The sequence below is a fragment of the Sander lucioperca genome, chromosome 16 (assembly GCF_008315115.2).
Source record: "Sander lucioperca isolate FBNREF2018 chromosome 16, SLUC_FBN_1.2, whole genome shotgun sequence".
NCBI lineage: Eukaryota > Metazoa > Chordata > Actinopteri > Perciformes > Percidae > Sander > Sander lucioperca.
This window is the reverse complement of record NC_050188.1, coordinates 19,278,731-19,292,585: the sequence shown is the minus strand read 5'-3', so window position 1 is coordinate 19,292,585 and position 13,855 is coordinate 19,278,731. Positions and strand designations below refer to the sequence as shown.

Genomic DNA, 13,855 nt, shown 5'->3' with positions numbered 1-13,855 from the left:
CACACACACACACGCACACACACACACACACACACACACACGCACACACACACACACACACACACACACACACACACACACACACACACACACACATATGCACCGATACCATACAGATGGAGGATCACAGTACATTAGGACTGTACAGAGACAAACGATATTGTACAGTTTAGACAAGGACAACTGTACTAACCATTGATTAAAAGCATTGCTGATGTTGATTGCTGTCATTGTGTCATCTCTTCCTGTAATTCATCGACTATAATTTTTGATGTAATGTCACTGTAGTATGTCAGTGATGGATGTCCTTACACACTATGTGCTGAGACACTTTGAATGAATGGGTTTGGCTTTCTTCAGCTTAGTCATGAAGAAAAGCAAAAAACTATGTACTTATAAATCATGGACAGTGTGTGTGTGTGTGTGTGTATGTGTGTGTGTGTGTGTGTGTGTGTGTGTGTGTGTGTGTGTGTGAAGACATGCTCTGTTGGCAAATGTATACCAATAATTAGTAATTACTCATGTGAAAAATGCAAAAATACTGTTTTAAGATATGCAGATATCCCATAGGGTTACCAACAGTATCATGTATGCAACATCCCCCCTTACACACACACACACACACACACACACACACTCACACTCACAGAGTAACAGTGTAGAGTTTTTCACTGATGGTGGCAGAAAAAAACTACAATTGCTCGCAAACATCTGGTGTTGGGGACAGGCTGGTCTCCAGAGAGGTTTGATTAGAATGGATTAGATCGACTCTCTTTCCGGTCCCTGATGTCAGCGCTGTTTATTCGCAGTATTTCTCATAGTAGCATGATGCTGTATGTGTGCTTCCATATGCACTCTGTGAAGCTCTTGAATGAAGTGGGTACGTGCCTGGGAATAAACGCTGTGTTGGGCATCCTGGTGGCCTAGTTAGTTAAAGATGCATACCGTATAATCACATCATCAATAGTGTTGTCTTCGATTCTACTGGTTGTTGCATGTAGATGAGTGGATATGTTGTCTCCTAATCTTTATACGTTTTTGAATAATCCATTCTGGTTATGATTATTACAATAATTTAATAAATAAGTACATAGTCACTGTTAGATAAACAGCAGGTAGATATTTTCCGGTCTGGGGATGCAGCATGATATACTGTATTTATCATGCTGCTATATTGATATATATATTTATATCATTATCATACTGATAGGGTATTATATGACCTCTCCTCAGGTTTTCATTTTACTCAGCAGATAGCTCTGACCTCAGCTGCTCTGTGCTGCAGACAATAGAAGACAGGGAGTTCCTATAGATAGTGCAGGTGTGTAAACAGCAGGTGCTTCACTGCGTTAACACACACACAGAGACACACACACACACACACACACACACACATGCAGTAGCAGCCTTGGCGAGTTTCGTGAATGATGTTTGTGAATCACAGAATTTCGCAGTAGGCCTGGGTGCTGAGACTTCACTTTAGAGAGGCACATGTGGATAAATGCGTACAGTGTCCTGTTTATGTACGGAGGGAGAAGAAGAGGAGCATGGGAAAACAAGGCTTGATATCTCTCTAGGCTCTCTCTCTACTGTGACTTCTCTCACGCACAAATCAAATACTGCACAAAACACAATTTCTGCATGTTCGCATTCTTGGATGAAGCTCCGTCTTTATTAAATAAATAGTTCAGACATGCTTACGATTTATAACAATTTGATCTTTAGTCATCAGTTTTTGTTCTGTTTCAGCTGTAATATCTGTAAACTCTTATAATGTTTACGCAGTATATTTCTCTGTAAGAATGATTAAATCCACATACTGTAGCTTGTGCACTAGCTTGTGTAGGTAGGTAGTCGTATCTGGCAAAGAATCTGACTTGCCCCCACAGTGGCTCGCTCCTACTTGGTCCACCTAGGATTAGTGTCAGCATAACAGTCATTTTTAAGTCACCGATTAGACCTTCCCATTGGAGACTATCAGGGATTCACCTTTGCTGAATTGCAAAAATATTTGCACTAGCTATGCAAGCATTTTGGGGCACAGACATGACACTTCCTGTCCCTTCTGTCATCGGCGTTTTTACGTCTCAACTTCCTTATTACATTAGGAAGCTATAATATCTTTCAGTGAGCCGTGCCAGCTGTACTGTACCACTGCCAGTGACTGTTGCACTGTAGCTTGATGTTTTCTGGGGGGAGACAGGGGCCATACTCAAACCTGACCATGTATTTATTATGGAAGCCATTTCATCAACTGAGAAAGAGAGTCAGCATTTCGAAGAAACCCTTGGAGGGTCCCCCCCCCCCACCCCCCCTCAACCCAAGCTTTTCTTTTACCCACACCTGAGACCCACCCTGGCAAAAAATCTGCATCTACCTGCAAAATAAGAAAAGACCGCCTGCAAAAATACCCTAAATGCAGGAGTCATCAAGAACAGAGTGCTGCGTGAGGGGGAAGAGTGCGCTGACGGCTGCTATGGCACCAGCTGTAGACCACCACTCCTCCTTTCGCTTCTCTTCCCTTTCATCACACCTTCTCCTTCCCTTTGTTGCAGCATCACAAAACTGCGCGCTGTATGTGGTGTACTGTATGTGGCTGCTGAAAGTGCTGCAGACCTGAATAAAGGTTACAGTTACTGACCCCTCTCTCAAGTTCAGATTTCACTTTCTCCCGCTATGCCCACATGTGTGTAGTTGTGTTAGTGTGGACAAACTTCTGACTATGAGTGTGTGTAGGTGTATGCATTTGTGACATTATATTTTTGCATGTGTGTATGGTTGTTTACACAGATGTGTGTGTGCGTGCGTGCGTGCGTGCGTGCGTGCGTGCGTGCGTGCGTGCGTGCGTGTGACGTTTTCTCGGAACAGCTGAGTGTTTCTGATCCTCTACCTCTCAGACCTTTGATGTGATTTCTTTTTTTCCTCCTGTGAAGGCAAGTGAGAGTATTATAGTGGACTTAGGTGTCTGGGTGTGTGAGATAGGAATCCTCGTTAAAAACAAATCTCTGTCTTCCCCAGCTTGACTTGTAGCGCAATCCATCACAGGGTAAGATGACAGCTTGAGTGTGTATATTTTGTCTAGCTTACATTTGGCGTTTCTGGTCCTTCTGCGGAGCCAGCATCTCTGAGCGGCCTATCGCGTAAGTGATAAGAAGGAAATTGAATGACTCACCCAACATAGAAAGACACACACACACACACACACACACACACACACACACACACACGCTTAAAATTTACTTCGCTTCCTTCCCATTATCTCTTGCAAATCTTCCACTCCAGCATGACGCCCAACTAGACCGACTCTGGCAGAGGATGTTGTCAGTGATGTGTTCACTGGGTGCAGTGGTGCTGGGTCAACATTCCTCCGTGTGATTCCCCGACATTGGGATGTGGGTAGTGGGTACTGTGATCCTCCATCTGTATGGTATCGGTACGTGTGTGTGTGTGTGTGTGTGTGTGTGTGTGTGTGTGTGTGTGTGTTACCTATTACTATGTGAGATTTGTGCTAATTGCTGAAACGGCAAGTACTGATAAGCAAATGTCTCTGGGAAATGTTGTCGTCATCACAATATATCCACATGGTTAAGACTATTCTCTTTATGGGGCTGTTTGTGAATGATAAGGTCACTCTTACTGTAATTAATCTTGTTATTCTCAGGGTGTCCCGCATCGTTTGATAGCTGTCCTGCCCCTGCATTTTTCCAAAGGTTTATTGTACGTCCATATATGTGGGTGTGCAGTGTGAGGCTCTTTAAAGGTGCTCGGAGGAGTGGTAACAGTGAGTTTGGTGTGTTTGTGTAGGATATTAAAATTCCTTGTGGCCAAGAGGAAGTTTAAGGAGACACTGCGTCCGTATGATGTGAAGGACGTCATAGAGCAGTACTCTGCTGGACACCTGGACATGCTGGGCCGTATCAAGAGCCTGCAGATGCGGTAGGTTAGGTCAATAAAAAGAGTTTAGAAAACCTCTGTCCTCTAAGTCTAAGTCTTTATCATATTTATGGTAATCTGTTGTTTTTATGTGAAAGGGTGGACCAGATAATTGGGCGAGGAAACGTTCAGCCCGATAAGAAAGCGCGCTCTGAAAAGGGAGAGAAGACGCCGCCAGAACTGGACCCACTGGATGAGCTAAGCATGATGGGACGTGTAGTCAAGGTGGAGAAACAGGTAATAGAGGAAGTGTTATATAGCTTGTGTGGAACTGTGTTTTTTGTTTAACATATGAATCAGTTGCAAAATGTCAATGGATTGCTTTCATTTACTCTGGTAGATCGAAAAGAAAAACTGCCTTAAAAAGTACAGGAAATGCAGTGAACTGAGAGCAGGAAATTATGTAATTTAGCATTTATGAGATGAAGTCCATGTTAAACTAACACAGTAGGCTTTCTTTCATCAGTTTTTCTTTTCTGCAGCTTACAAGAGAATTTGACCGCTAATGGCTAAGACTCATGAGATATGTTGTTTTCCAATGCTAACAAATGACGTTGTGTTCCAGTGTATACTCATTTAGTGGAATAGAACATGAAAAGAAAACTACAGAAACATCTCATTAGAAAGGCAAATAATAAGAAGCTTGACACATGAATGTGTGTTTGTTCAGGTACAGTCTATAGAGAACAAGCTGGACCTCTTGCTCAGCTTCTACTCCCAGTGCCTAAAGAAAGGCTCGTCTCACTTCACCCTGTCTTCCCTCCTGGAACCCGAGCTGACATCTGACTACCACAGCCCCACAGACCAAAGAGACCTCTCCCCCTCCGCTAACACACTCAACATCTCTGAGAGCGGCAACTTGGAATCACAGTGAGCTGAGAAGTCTCTGGGCTGTCCGAACACAGACACACAACCCTACAGTATGTTTTCCGGCGGCTGAGTCCTCACTTTAAGCAGCCCAACCTTAATGTCATCAATCATTTAATTTCTGTCTGGGATGATTTGCACCCTTCTATCTTAAATCTGCACCCTCACCGTTTTTTTTTCCTGAAGTGAATGCATTTCCAGAGCTGATACAGACGGAGGCCACCGGATGGCTCCACCAAGGAGCCTCAGCCAAAGCTGCTCACCGCACACGCCTCTCATCCCACTACATGGAGATGAAGAGAGGGATGAACAACTATAACTTGACTACTGAACTACTTTCACCCACTCACATCATGCTATTTATCTATGCCTCCCTTAAAGCTTCAACTGTACATCATCAGACTATGAATTTTTGTAAATCTTTGGAGAAATCTTGTTCCCCCCCCCCCATCATAATTTTTTTTTTTCTTTCTTGGCTGCTTGAATCAACTGACTGAAAGTTTGCTGACTCACTTGACATAAACAGTGCTGCAAGTGCCATACCAGTCATTTGTTCAGTACCTTAGGATGGCTGTGGTGAATGTAATGGTTCCTACCTGCGAATTTCGCACCACCAGAGAAATGATTAAACACCGAAGGAGCCGTCGACACAGAAATAATCTGCTCCCTCGGACCTGGACGGGCAAACTGGGCTAACAGCCCAAAGCACTGAAACTCTATGGTACACCTTCCTACCCAAAGAAGGGAGTTTTAAATATGTAAATCCTGTTTTATTTGCCCAAACTTGTCACGTGAAAACAGAGCTGGAAGAATGCCTTGGAGTGACTGATATGTACTGTACTTTGTTGTTTGTTTTCATCTCCATTCCTTCTCTCAGACATTCTGTCTCCAACAAGCCCACTTGCAAAAAAAAACATTATTCCCTGTTTGGCTGGCATTCAAGTGAGGAACTTATTTAGGATTTAATAGAGCCAAAACATCCTTAATCTCTTCTTTGCAATGTTTCAAAGGTGACTTTATCTCCTTGAGTATTTTAGTAACCTAACTTTGTGTTTTTAACATGCCCTTTAAACCTCTCTGTCTTGCAGCCCATGCACCCCCTCCCAGACATGCATGTTACTGTAGATAAAACCTCAATGATCCTAAGAAGTTAGACATTTATGTCACATTTTTTCTGCACTGCTACTCATCACGCAGATCTAGCCTTAGGTCAGGTTCACCATGTCAGCTGGTCAGCCTTTCTTACAGGAGGATAGTTTTCACTCTTACAGTCATCAGATGGCATGCAATCTTGCAGTTAGGAGCTATGGAGATGATGTAGAAATCTTTTTGGCCAGTTTTTAACCTCATGAATGCACGTGTCTTAGGAAATGGTTCCAGCCTTACAGCTTCACTACAGACAGACAGGGTGCAGGGTTGGCACCCATAGGTGTTACTGACTATTCTTGCCTCTCCTCTGTCTTTTCTGTTTCTTTCTTGGAGATATTTGATACACAGTTAACGCTCTGTGGACAAAACTGGAGAGTGCAAAAATGCGCGCGCGCGCGCGCACACACACACACACACACACACACACACACACACACACACACACACACACACACACAAAACATTAAAGCATTTCCTTTACTTAAATACTTTGACACTTGATAAATATAACACAGTTTTGTCTTTTTATCTTTGTTATGCATTAATTTTGTATAACCCATAATGGCAAAATTCAGTTTTTTTTTTTATTATTTTGGTTGTCAAAGTGAATGTAGAATTTAAGTTAATATATTTAATTCAGTTATATATATGATCTTTAAATAGATGTAGCATTTGTTGTCAAGTTGAATCATGGATGACACAACTGTAACTACACACAGCTGATCAGGTTCACGCTCAGCACCTCGCAGAGCTCATATGTATATTTTTTTAATGTCATCAGATAATTGCTGACAGCTTCAACGAAGAAAACATTCAGCATACTGTATGGCCAGTGAAAACAGTTCTTCTGTCCCTGCAAGTGATTCATGTATTTGTTCCAGTCAAACCAGTTGACTCAGGTGCTCCACTTTTCCATTCAAGCCAAGCCTAGACTTTAAACAGTGAATGTACTTCCTTGGTTGGTCTATTTATGATCTGATGCCATGAGGAATAAAATGGCACTTCAGAGCTTGCTTCAATTTTTGCATTCATTTCATAGAGAAATGCCAGCTAGCTTTATTTTTAGGCCTACACTATAGCAAAGACTTATTAGAAACATTATTAGACTGAACAGTGCTTTATTGTCATCCGGAATGTTGAGCCTCATGTACATGTGAGACCCCTGTATTGCATGTTGTTGTTAGTGGTGGCTCCAGCATTAGAAGAACAAAATGTTGAGTCAAGACATGAGAGGAAATGACCTGTGCCTTCAATGTCCTCGTTCTGTAACTGATATGGTGCGGCTTTCTGTCTCAAACTTAAATATTAATTCTGCTTCAAAGAAAAGTGTTTGATGGGGTATCACATGAAGATAGCCATGCTCTTTTTGTTTGTAAAACCTTGATCTTACTAAAGAAACACCATCAAAATTGTTCTGAAAATGTACTTTTTAGGGCATTAGTCTTTTATGACTGCTGCAACCTTTGATATTTTCTGAGAATATTACTGTATGTTTAGCATATCATCGTAACTCAGCCAGGACCTCGTCGCATCGACACCCTTACTGTATTTTAACACCAGTCAGATCTGGCATGGACATTTGTTTCGTCACAGGAAACTCTGCAGGCATGCGTTCTTATCACAAGCATGTCACACAGGGCCTCATGTGAGGAGGGCCCAAAAAGATGCTAGAATGAATAGCCGCTTTCCGGCCGGAGGGATTTTTGCAGTTCCTAGAACATAACGTTCCTAGAACCCTTTTTTTCTCCTGTTCCGACTGGACCAATTTGGGGATTTTTAAGTTCCTCTGGCCACAGTTCCTGTAACTCTTTCAGCTCCTACTTCAGGGCAGGGTCTTTTCCCTTTTCTACATAGTGGTGGTTAGATGGCTGTGATTATAATAACAAAAGGTCAGTTCCTATGGCCACTTGGCCAGTGTGAATGCAAATGGCAAAACCTGTTTTGGGGGAGAGTAGTTAGTAGAACTGTTTAGAAGTGGACTGTTCCTATAACTACGTTCCTGTAACTACTTGGTCGGAAAGAGGCTATTGAGAAGTATGGCTTCCACGCAACTACCTCTGAGGCCACTAGGGGGCGCTAGTCTAGAAAACCAAGTATGAGAAACAGTAACTGATTGTCTAACTGACTGAATGCTATGCATGACTCAATCTGCACGCTCTCTTTTTCACTCTGTTCTTCTTCATGACCCCCAACCAACCATCCATCATTCACTGACTTGCTGTCGTTTGACATTCCAGCTCGTTGCCCTTTAACTGCTCTCTTAGGTATTGGAACTGTTGTTAAAATGAAACTGATCAAAGCAATAAGCAAAATGCGAAAACTTATAAAGTCTTCCAATTTAAATTGATTGTAGCTACTGAAATATTTAGCTTATCTTATTTTCTAATCTAATGCACACCTCTATTGATCTTTTAAAGAGATACAACAATGTTTATCGGCTGAGGATAAAATTAGCTCACTTGACTAACTTATTAATTTATTTGTTTCAATAAAGCTCTTTGGACTGTATGTTGACTTCTCTTTTTTGTCTAAACTATTCTGATTAATCGATACTGTGTAATGTGTGATAGTTACAGAGTGATAGGCATCTATTGCAGGGGGTTGAAATCAGGTGGCAAAATTTAAAATATTTGGACATACCAATGAATTAATATACATAGAATAATGACAAGAGTTAATATGCAAAATATGGTTTAGGTAATCCATTTATTAAGAATGTGGTAGAATTAAAAACTTTCTAAATCACGATTCAAAAGTGAAAGATGAACCAAAATCATGATCTTATCTTATGTTCAATTGCCTTGTTGAGTTTACTAACATTTAGTGTAGCTAAAATGCTAACCACAAATTATTATTACTACACTATGGGAGAACCAACAAAAGGCTCAACATGGCCCATGCATGCAGGCGCAGAGTCATTTTAATGCTGTTTAAAAACATTTTATTGACATACTTTAATAGAACAAAAATAACAAATAAATCCTTCTCATTTGTTACTCAAACTTGGAATTCATTGTGTACAACAGATTTCTGGCTATGGCAGTCTGAGCTCATGTGTTTCTACATACACACGTCCACCATCTGACAAGTTCTACAGAACAACTCTCAGCTCTTCGCTGTCACAATGTGAAGTTTCCTACACCGTAGCAGTGGTAAAACAAAGTCATGTGTCGTTTGAAGGGGTCGACAATCAAATAGGCAAAGGTCTGCTCCTCCTCTCCTTTACCAGGGAAACATCGTCCAGACTCATCCTACAGAGGATTAACAATACAATATTTGTGTGTAAATAATGAGGACAATTCAAGTAAGCCTCTTGTGTATGTGAAGGACAGCTGTGAAATGTGCTATTCTTAATATAATCCTTTTTGACAATTATTGGTTGCAGAGTCTGTGATCAGCAATCTCTTTAAACAGAGCATCTACAAAGCAGTGCAGTCATGATTCCTAAAAACCTTAAGGGTTAAATAAATCAATTTGAGTTCAATTAGCAGAATAGTGAAACATATGTTGGCAAGTAACATTGTTTGTGAACTGTATCAATATAAGTATAGATGTTAAGTTAATACATAATTGTTTACATTATAGACCTTTTTCACAGCAGACATGTTGACATGTCATAGTAGGAAAAGCACAGGTGTATTCAAAACCATTAATGATGGCTGCATTCCACGTAGGAGAGGCCCTGGTATTGGCACTTACATAGGCACAGACTTTAAGGACTGTGGAGACAACAGTGATCTTCTTAGTCTCTGGATCCTTCTGAACACTACAATGGTAAAGGGTAGAATTACAATGTTATTATTAGATCTGGATGTATTTAATAACCTGATCAATAATTATTAAAGATGGTCAGATTCTGCCCACTTGATCAGATCTTTGTAGATTTGCTTTGTGGTGCTGATGTACTGGCCAATGGTGTCTTCGTACTGACAGAGCTCTCCTCCCAAACACAGGTGCTTGAAGAGGCGAAACAGAAACTCTCCTCGCTCTTCTCTCCCAAACACATAGTAGTGCTCAGAGTCCTCCTCCTGCAACATCTAGAGGAACAGAGGAAGATTTGGTATGACTCCATGTCAAATGAAATAACTAGAGACAGACGGGTTGATGAGAAAAGAAAGAGTAACCTGTCTGAGCTCATCATAGTCGGGGTAGACATCATGAAAGCATTTAACCACATGTCCAGAGGGCCTCAAGATCCCACAAGAGTAGATTGGGTCAAACAGCTCCATGGAGACCTTAGTACATGGCACCAGCTCCACATCGACAGACACCACTGGCTTGTCTACATCAAACACACACAAAAACACACACAAGTAAAAAACATTCCCCTGAGATTTGACTGCAAATATTGTCTAGTAGATTAGATCAATTTCCTACTATCAGTGATGAAAGGCTTTCTGGGGGGACATGACATACCAAGAGGCACCCAGGCTCCGGCCTCCATCTTTCTCAGGCTGGATATGACTTTGGGATCTCTGAAGAAACACTGCATATTACAGAGGGATATCAATAGCATTCAAATATGATTGAACACATGAAAACACTTTATCAGAACAGACAACCAGTAATTATAGTATTGCGACATTACATTCCTCTCCTACAAGACAACGTTAAACACATCAATCACAATGGGATTGAGAATGATTAAGCATCGATTTCAATTTGCCATATTTGTCAGTGGTTTTAATATAATTTCAGACTGGGTAGCTTATCATGATGGGTCTTACCAGTGCAAACCGTTCACTGTTGTAAGGGTAAAAGCACTGGTCAAAGCTGTAAGACTGAGCAAAAATCCTTCCCAGCATGGACCTGAAATTACCACACACATCCATTAGAAGACCATACAACCAGGAGATAACCTACGGAAAACCAACTGACAGAAGGACAAGAAGAGGTTTTCAGAGGTGTCACAGGTTAGCTAGCTAAATGTCATACGTCACCATTTCATAAACAGTTGTAAGGTGTCTCGGTCCTGTAGGAAGGAAAGCTTCTTGGAGGGAAGAGGAGTAAAAGAAAAAGTTTGCTCAAATGCGCATTTCTCTCCTGCCATGTTTTTACTTTTTCTTTGGTGGTTGTGTTAGCCTACAAAAAACAGTGAAGACTCACTCGTGTGCACAAAGAAGTACCAGAGTTGTAGGCGTTTACAGGCCAATCAGCGACAGGAGTGTTCACTAACAGCCAATCAGCGTCTTGTCTGGACGGTTTGTGCCGGTTACACGGAATGATAACGAAGTGGTTAGTCCGCTTGTTTCCTCCATCTCAGAAGATTCGTGTACTTGTTGCCTAGACAACGGACGCATTTTAATTGTGCTTAGTTAGTGTCGTATTTTTGTCATGATAAGTTAGTTAGTTAGTTAGTTAGTTAGTTAGTTAACTCACTGTCAATCTACCAGGGTGAATAAACGTTTACCTACAGTGGGACAGGCGACATGTCTTCACAGCCACCAGAGAGCATCCTTGTCCTGTTTGAGAAACACTGCTTTTGCTAGCTGCACTACAGTTTTATCTGATTTGTTGTGTTATGTCTGTCATACAGCAGGTTTTGTGTTATAATAATAATAATAATAATAATAATAATAATAATTCAAATGTGAGTGAACAGGTAATTGTTAGATATCCTGGCAAGGTGTTTTGGAGGACAATACTATAAAGGAAATCACATTTGATCCAAGAAAATGCCTTGCTTAACAGTTCATTCTTGACTTTAGAAATAACGGTTTCTCAAGTTTGAATAATTCATAAGAACAAGCAAGAAAGTGGACCTTGATTTAAGATTATTTTGACAAAAATGTATAGGCTATTAATGCCCCAAATTAATGCTATTCATTCATATTATTAAGCATTTCTATCTTGATCCCCTCTCAGCCTTGCCTTCTCACCTCCCTCTCTTTTTTTCTAACAACATCACCTCTCTGGTAGACTCCTTTTATTTATCTCAATTACTGTGCATCCGTATAATGTGTACTTCTTATCTATGTGCCTCTTTGTAAAGCCCTGAGGTGAAGCACAGATGTATCTCCACATGTTTTGACCAACCTCTTGCTTTACATTTGCCTCAAATGTTCTCTTGTAAAGTGTGTTCAATCTGGCAGGAACACCTGAGCTTCAGAAACAAAAAGGGCAAGGTCCCTTTCATTTGGTGGTAAAAGGGACCTTGCCCTTACATTAATAGATTTTTTTAAACATGTGCAAAGAAAACTAACTGTTCTGCAGCATCTCACCAGTTAAGCATGATAGGCTGCAAATGCTTCAGAGCTTGTACATGTGTTTACTCTTGTCAACCTACCCCAACTGTCCTTGTAACTCCCTACAGATCCATACAAATATTGTTATTCATCCTGGCTCAAATACTCATTTCATTCCACATTCACAACATTCCAGGATGGTGGAGGATGTGGGGTCCCTTTGATCCACATTCCAATATAAGACGCCCATCAGACCCCAATATTCCCCATGAGCAGAAGTCACGATGATGTAACCATGTTGTGTTGTCTCTTTAATTTCATTGCCTTTGGGCTTGTCACTTGTCAGATTGTAGATGTTAAAATGTATTCTTCTGCCTGACGAGACTCATGAAATGTATTATGATGTAAGACTGATAACCATAAACCCATTAGCCATACGTTTATTATCAGACTATCCTCAAAATACTGATGCTAATTGGAGCAATAAACTGTATATGTAACTGTATTTAAACGTTATATTCTCATAATCAAAACAGACAGCCTGGGATTAGGCTTGTCACCGTCTAATGCAGAAGATGCATGATGGGCCATAGATGGGGCCAAATCCAGCTGTTACAGCCCAAAGGAAGGATTCAAGGAGAGAGAAAATTGTGCCAAATTGATGTTTTGATACCGTACAGCCAGGATTTAACCTGACGTAATTGCATCAAGTCATTAAAGCAAAATTGTTATTCCTCATTGTCTGCCGATTACTATGTGGTAATTGCACTTGATTCATGCTCATTAGATCTATTGGGATCAAAACTGAAAAACGTGGCAGGCAGGAAGGCGAGGCAGGTGAGAAGATGTAACAGCTGAGGAATGTTTGCTGTCTGTGCTCACACAGTATGTTTCCATGCCAGTTATACAGAGTCAATAGCAGATATTGACCCTTTTCCAAATGCTATACTACACTTTGTTTAATAATGACACAATTGCACAATGGGGCATCTCTGCCTCATGTCCAGAGAGTAGCTTTCACTGGTGTCTGTCCAAATGTTCTCCACGGCCAGTGTAGAAGAATAAGCTTATGCAGGACACTGAGGTTATGTCCTCTGACCTTTGGGGGGGTCATTACAAGCTCTTTTTAGTATTTATTTTTAGACTCTAATTGAATTTTGCTACCTTTTTCACCACAAGAAAAGAGACAAATAAAGGATTCAGTATTTCTGCACACAAAATTGTGTTTCAAAACGTTGACCTTTATATTGAGGCAACTTTACAGACTTTTTGGAGTCTGGTTAAAGTTATCTGAGGGAGGTTTGGGTTGTGTTATGGGGAAATCATGACCTCAGTATTTCTAAAATCCTGCCCACGACCCTGAGTGTGAGATTTGTAATTTTATTAAACTTTGAATTCAATGTCAGATTTACATCCTGAGATGCTCACAATTGCCAAGCTACAGTTTGCCTAATCAAACTATCTTGTCATGATAAACCTAAAAAAAATGGGCAATTGTTTCAAACATTGGGGAGGATAAGAAAAGGACATTAACAACAGCAAAGCTGCTGATGCGGTTAAAGGCTAACTCAGAATTCCCTCCCAGGAGTTGTCATCTTCAGCAAAATTGCTCATGTGAGCGACTGGACTGAAAGCTCTTCTCCTATCTCTGCATCACTCCACTCCACACAGACCAGCACAAGAGATTATGGTCGCATATAATCAATATCCATACTCACTTG

General features: G+C 40.9%; 2 protein-coding genes across 5 annotated transcripts in view; one reads left to right on the top strand and one right to left on the bottom strand.

Moving 5' to 3' along the window:
* LOC116067068 (potassium voltage-gated channel subfamily KQT member 4) overlaps window positions 1-6,957 on the top strand; it is a 51,834-nt gene extending 44,877 nt beyond the window's left edge. For all 3 annotated transcript variants that reach the window (XM_031323371.2, XM_031323372.2, XM_031323373.2), the window contains 3 exons: window positions 3,805-3,936; window positions 4,032-4,170; window positions 4,604-6,957. In XM_031323371.2, the coding sequence (XP_031179231.1) occupies window positions 3,805-3,936; window positions 4,032-4,170; window positions 4,604-4,807 (475 nt within the window). In that variant the 3' untranslated portion in view covers window positions 4,808-6,957. The remainder of the gene's footprint in view (window positions 1-3,804; window positions 3,937-4,031; window positions 4,171-4,603) is intronic.
* Window positions 6,958-8,882: 1,925 nt separating this feature from the next.
* cfap300 (cilia and flagella associated protein 300) lies at window positions 8,883-11,213 on the bottom strand. 2 transcript variants are annotated; one of them, XM_035993475.1, is made up of 7 exons: window positions 11,056-11,213; window positions 10,677-10,758; window positions 10,366-10,435; window positions 10,074-10,231; window positions 9,814-9,986; window positions 9,649-9,715; window positions 8,883-9,200 (listed from the first exon to the last, which is right to left on the bottom strand). In XM_035993475.1, the coding sequence occupies exons 2-7, from the start codon at window positions 10,752-10,754 to the stop codon at window positions 9,069-9,071; spliced, it is 678 nt and encodes a 225-aa protein (XP_035849368.1). In that variant the 5' UTR covers window positions 10,755-10,758; window positions 11,056-11,213; the 3' UTR covers window positions 8,883-9,068. The 2 variants fall into 2 exon arrangements, with proteins under 2 accessions (XP_035849368.1, XP_031179243.1); XM_031323383.2 differs by having other exon boundaries at window positions 10,890-11,204.
* Between the last annotated feature and the right edge of the window lie 2,642 nt (window positions 11,214-13,855).

Coding starts and splice junctions, on each gene's coding strand:
- cfap300 (XM_031323383.2), bottom strand. CDS start 10,999: ATGGCAGGAGAGAAATGCGCATTTGAGCAAACTTTTTCTTTTACTCCT. Junction 10,232..10,365: donor CGGAGCCTGGGTGCCTCTTG/GTATGTCATGTC, acceptor TGTTTGATGTAG/ACAAGCCAGTGGTGTCTGTC. Junction 9,201..9,648: donor TCCTTAAAGTCTGTGCCTAT/GTAAGTGCCAAT, acceptor AATCCTCTGTAG/GATGAGTCTGGACGATGTTT.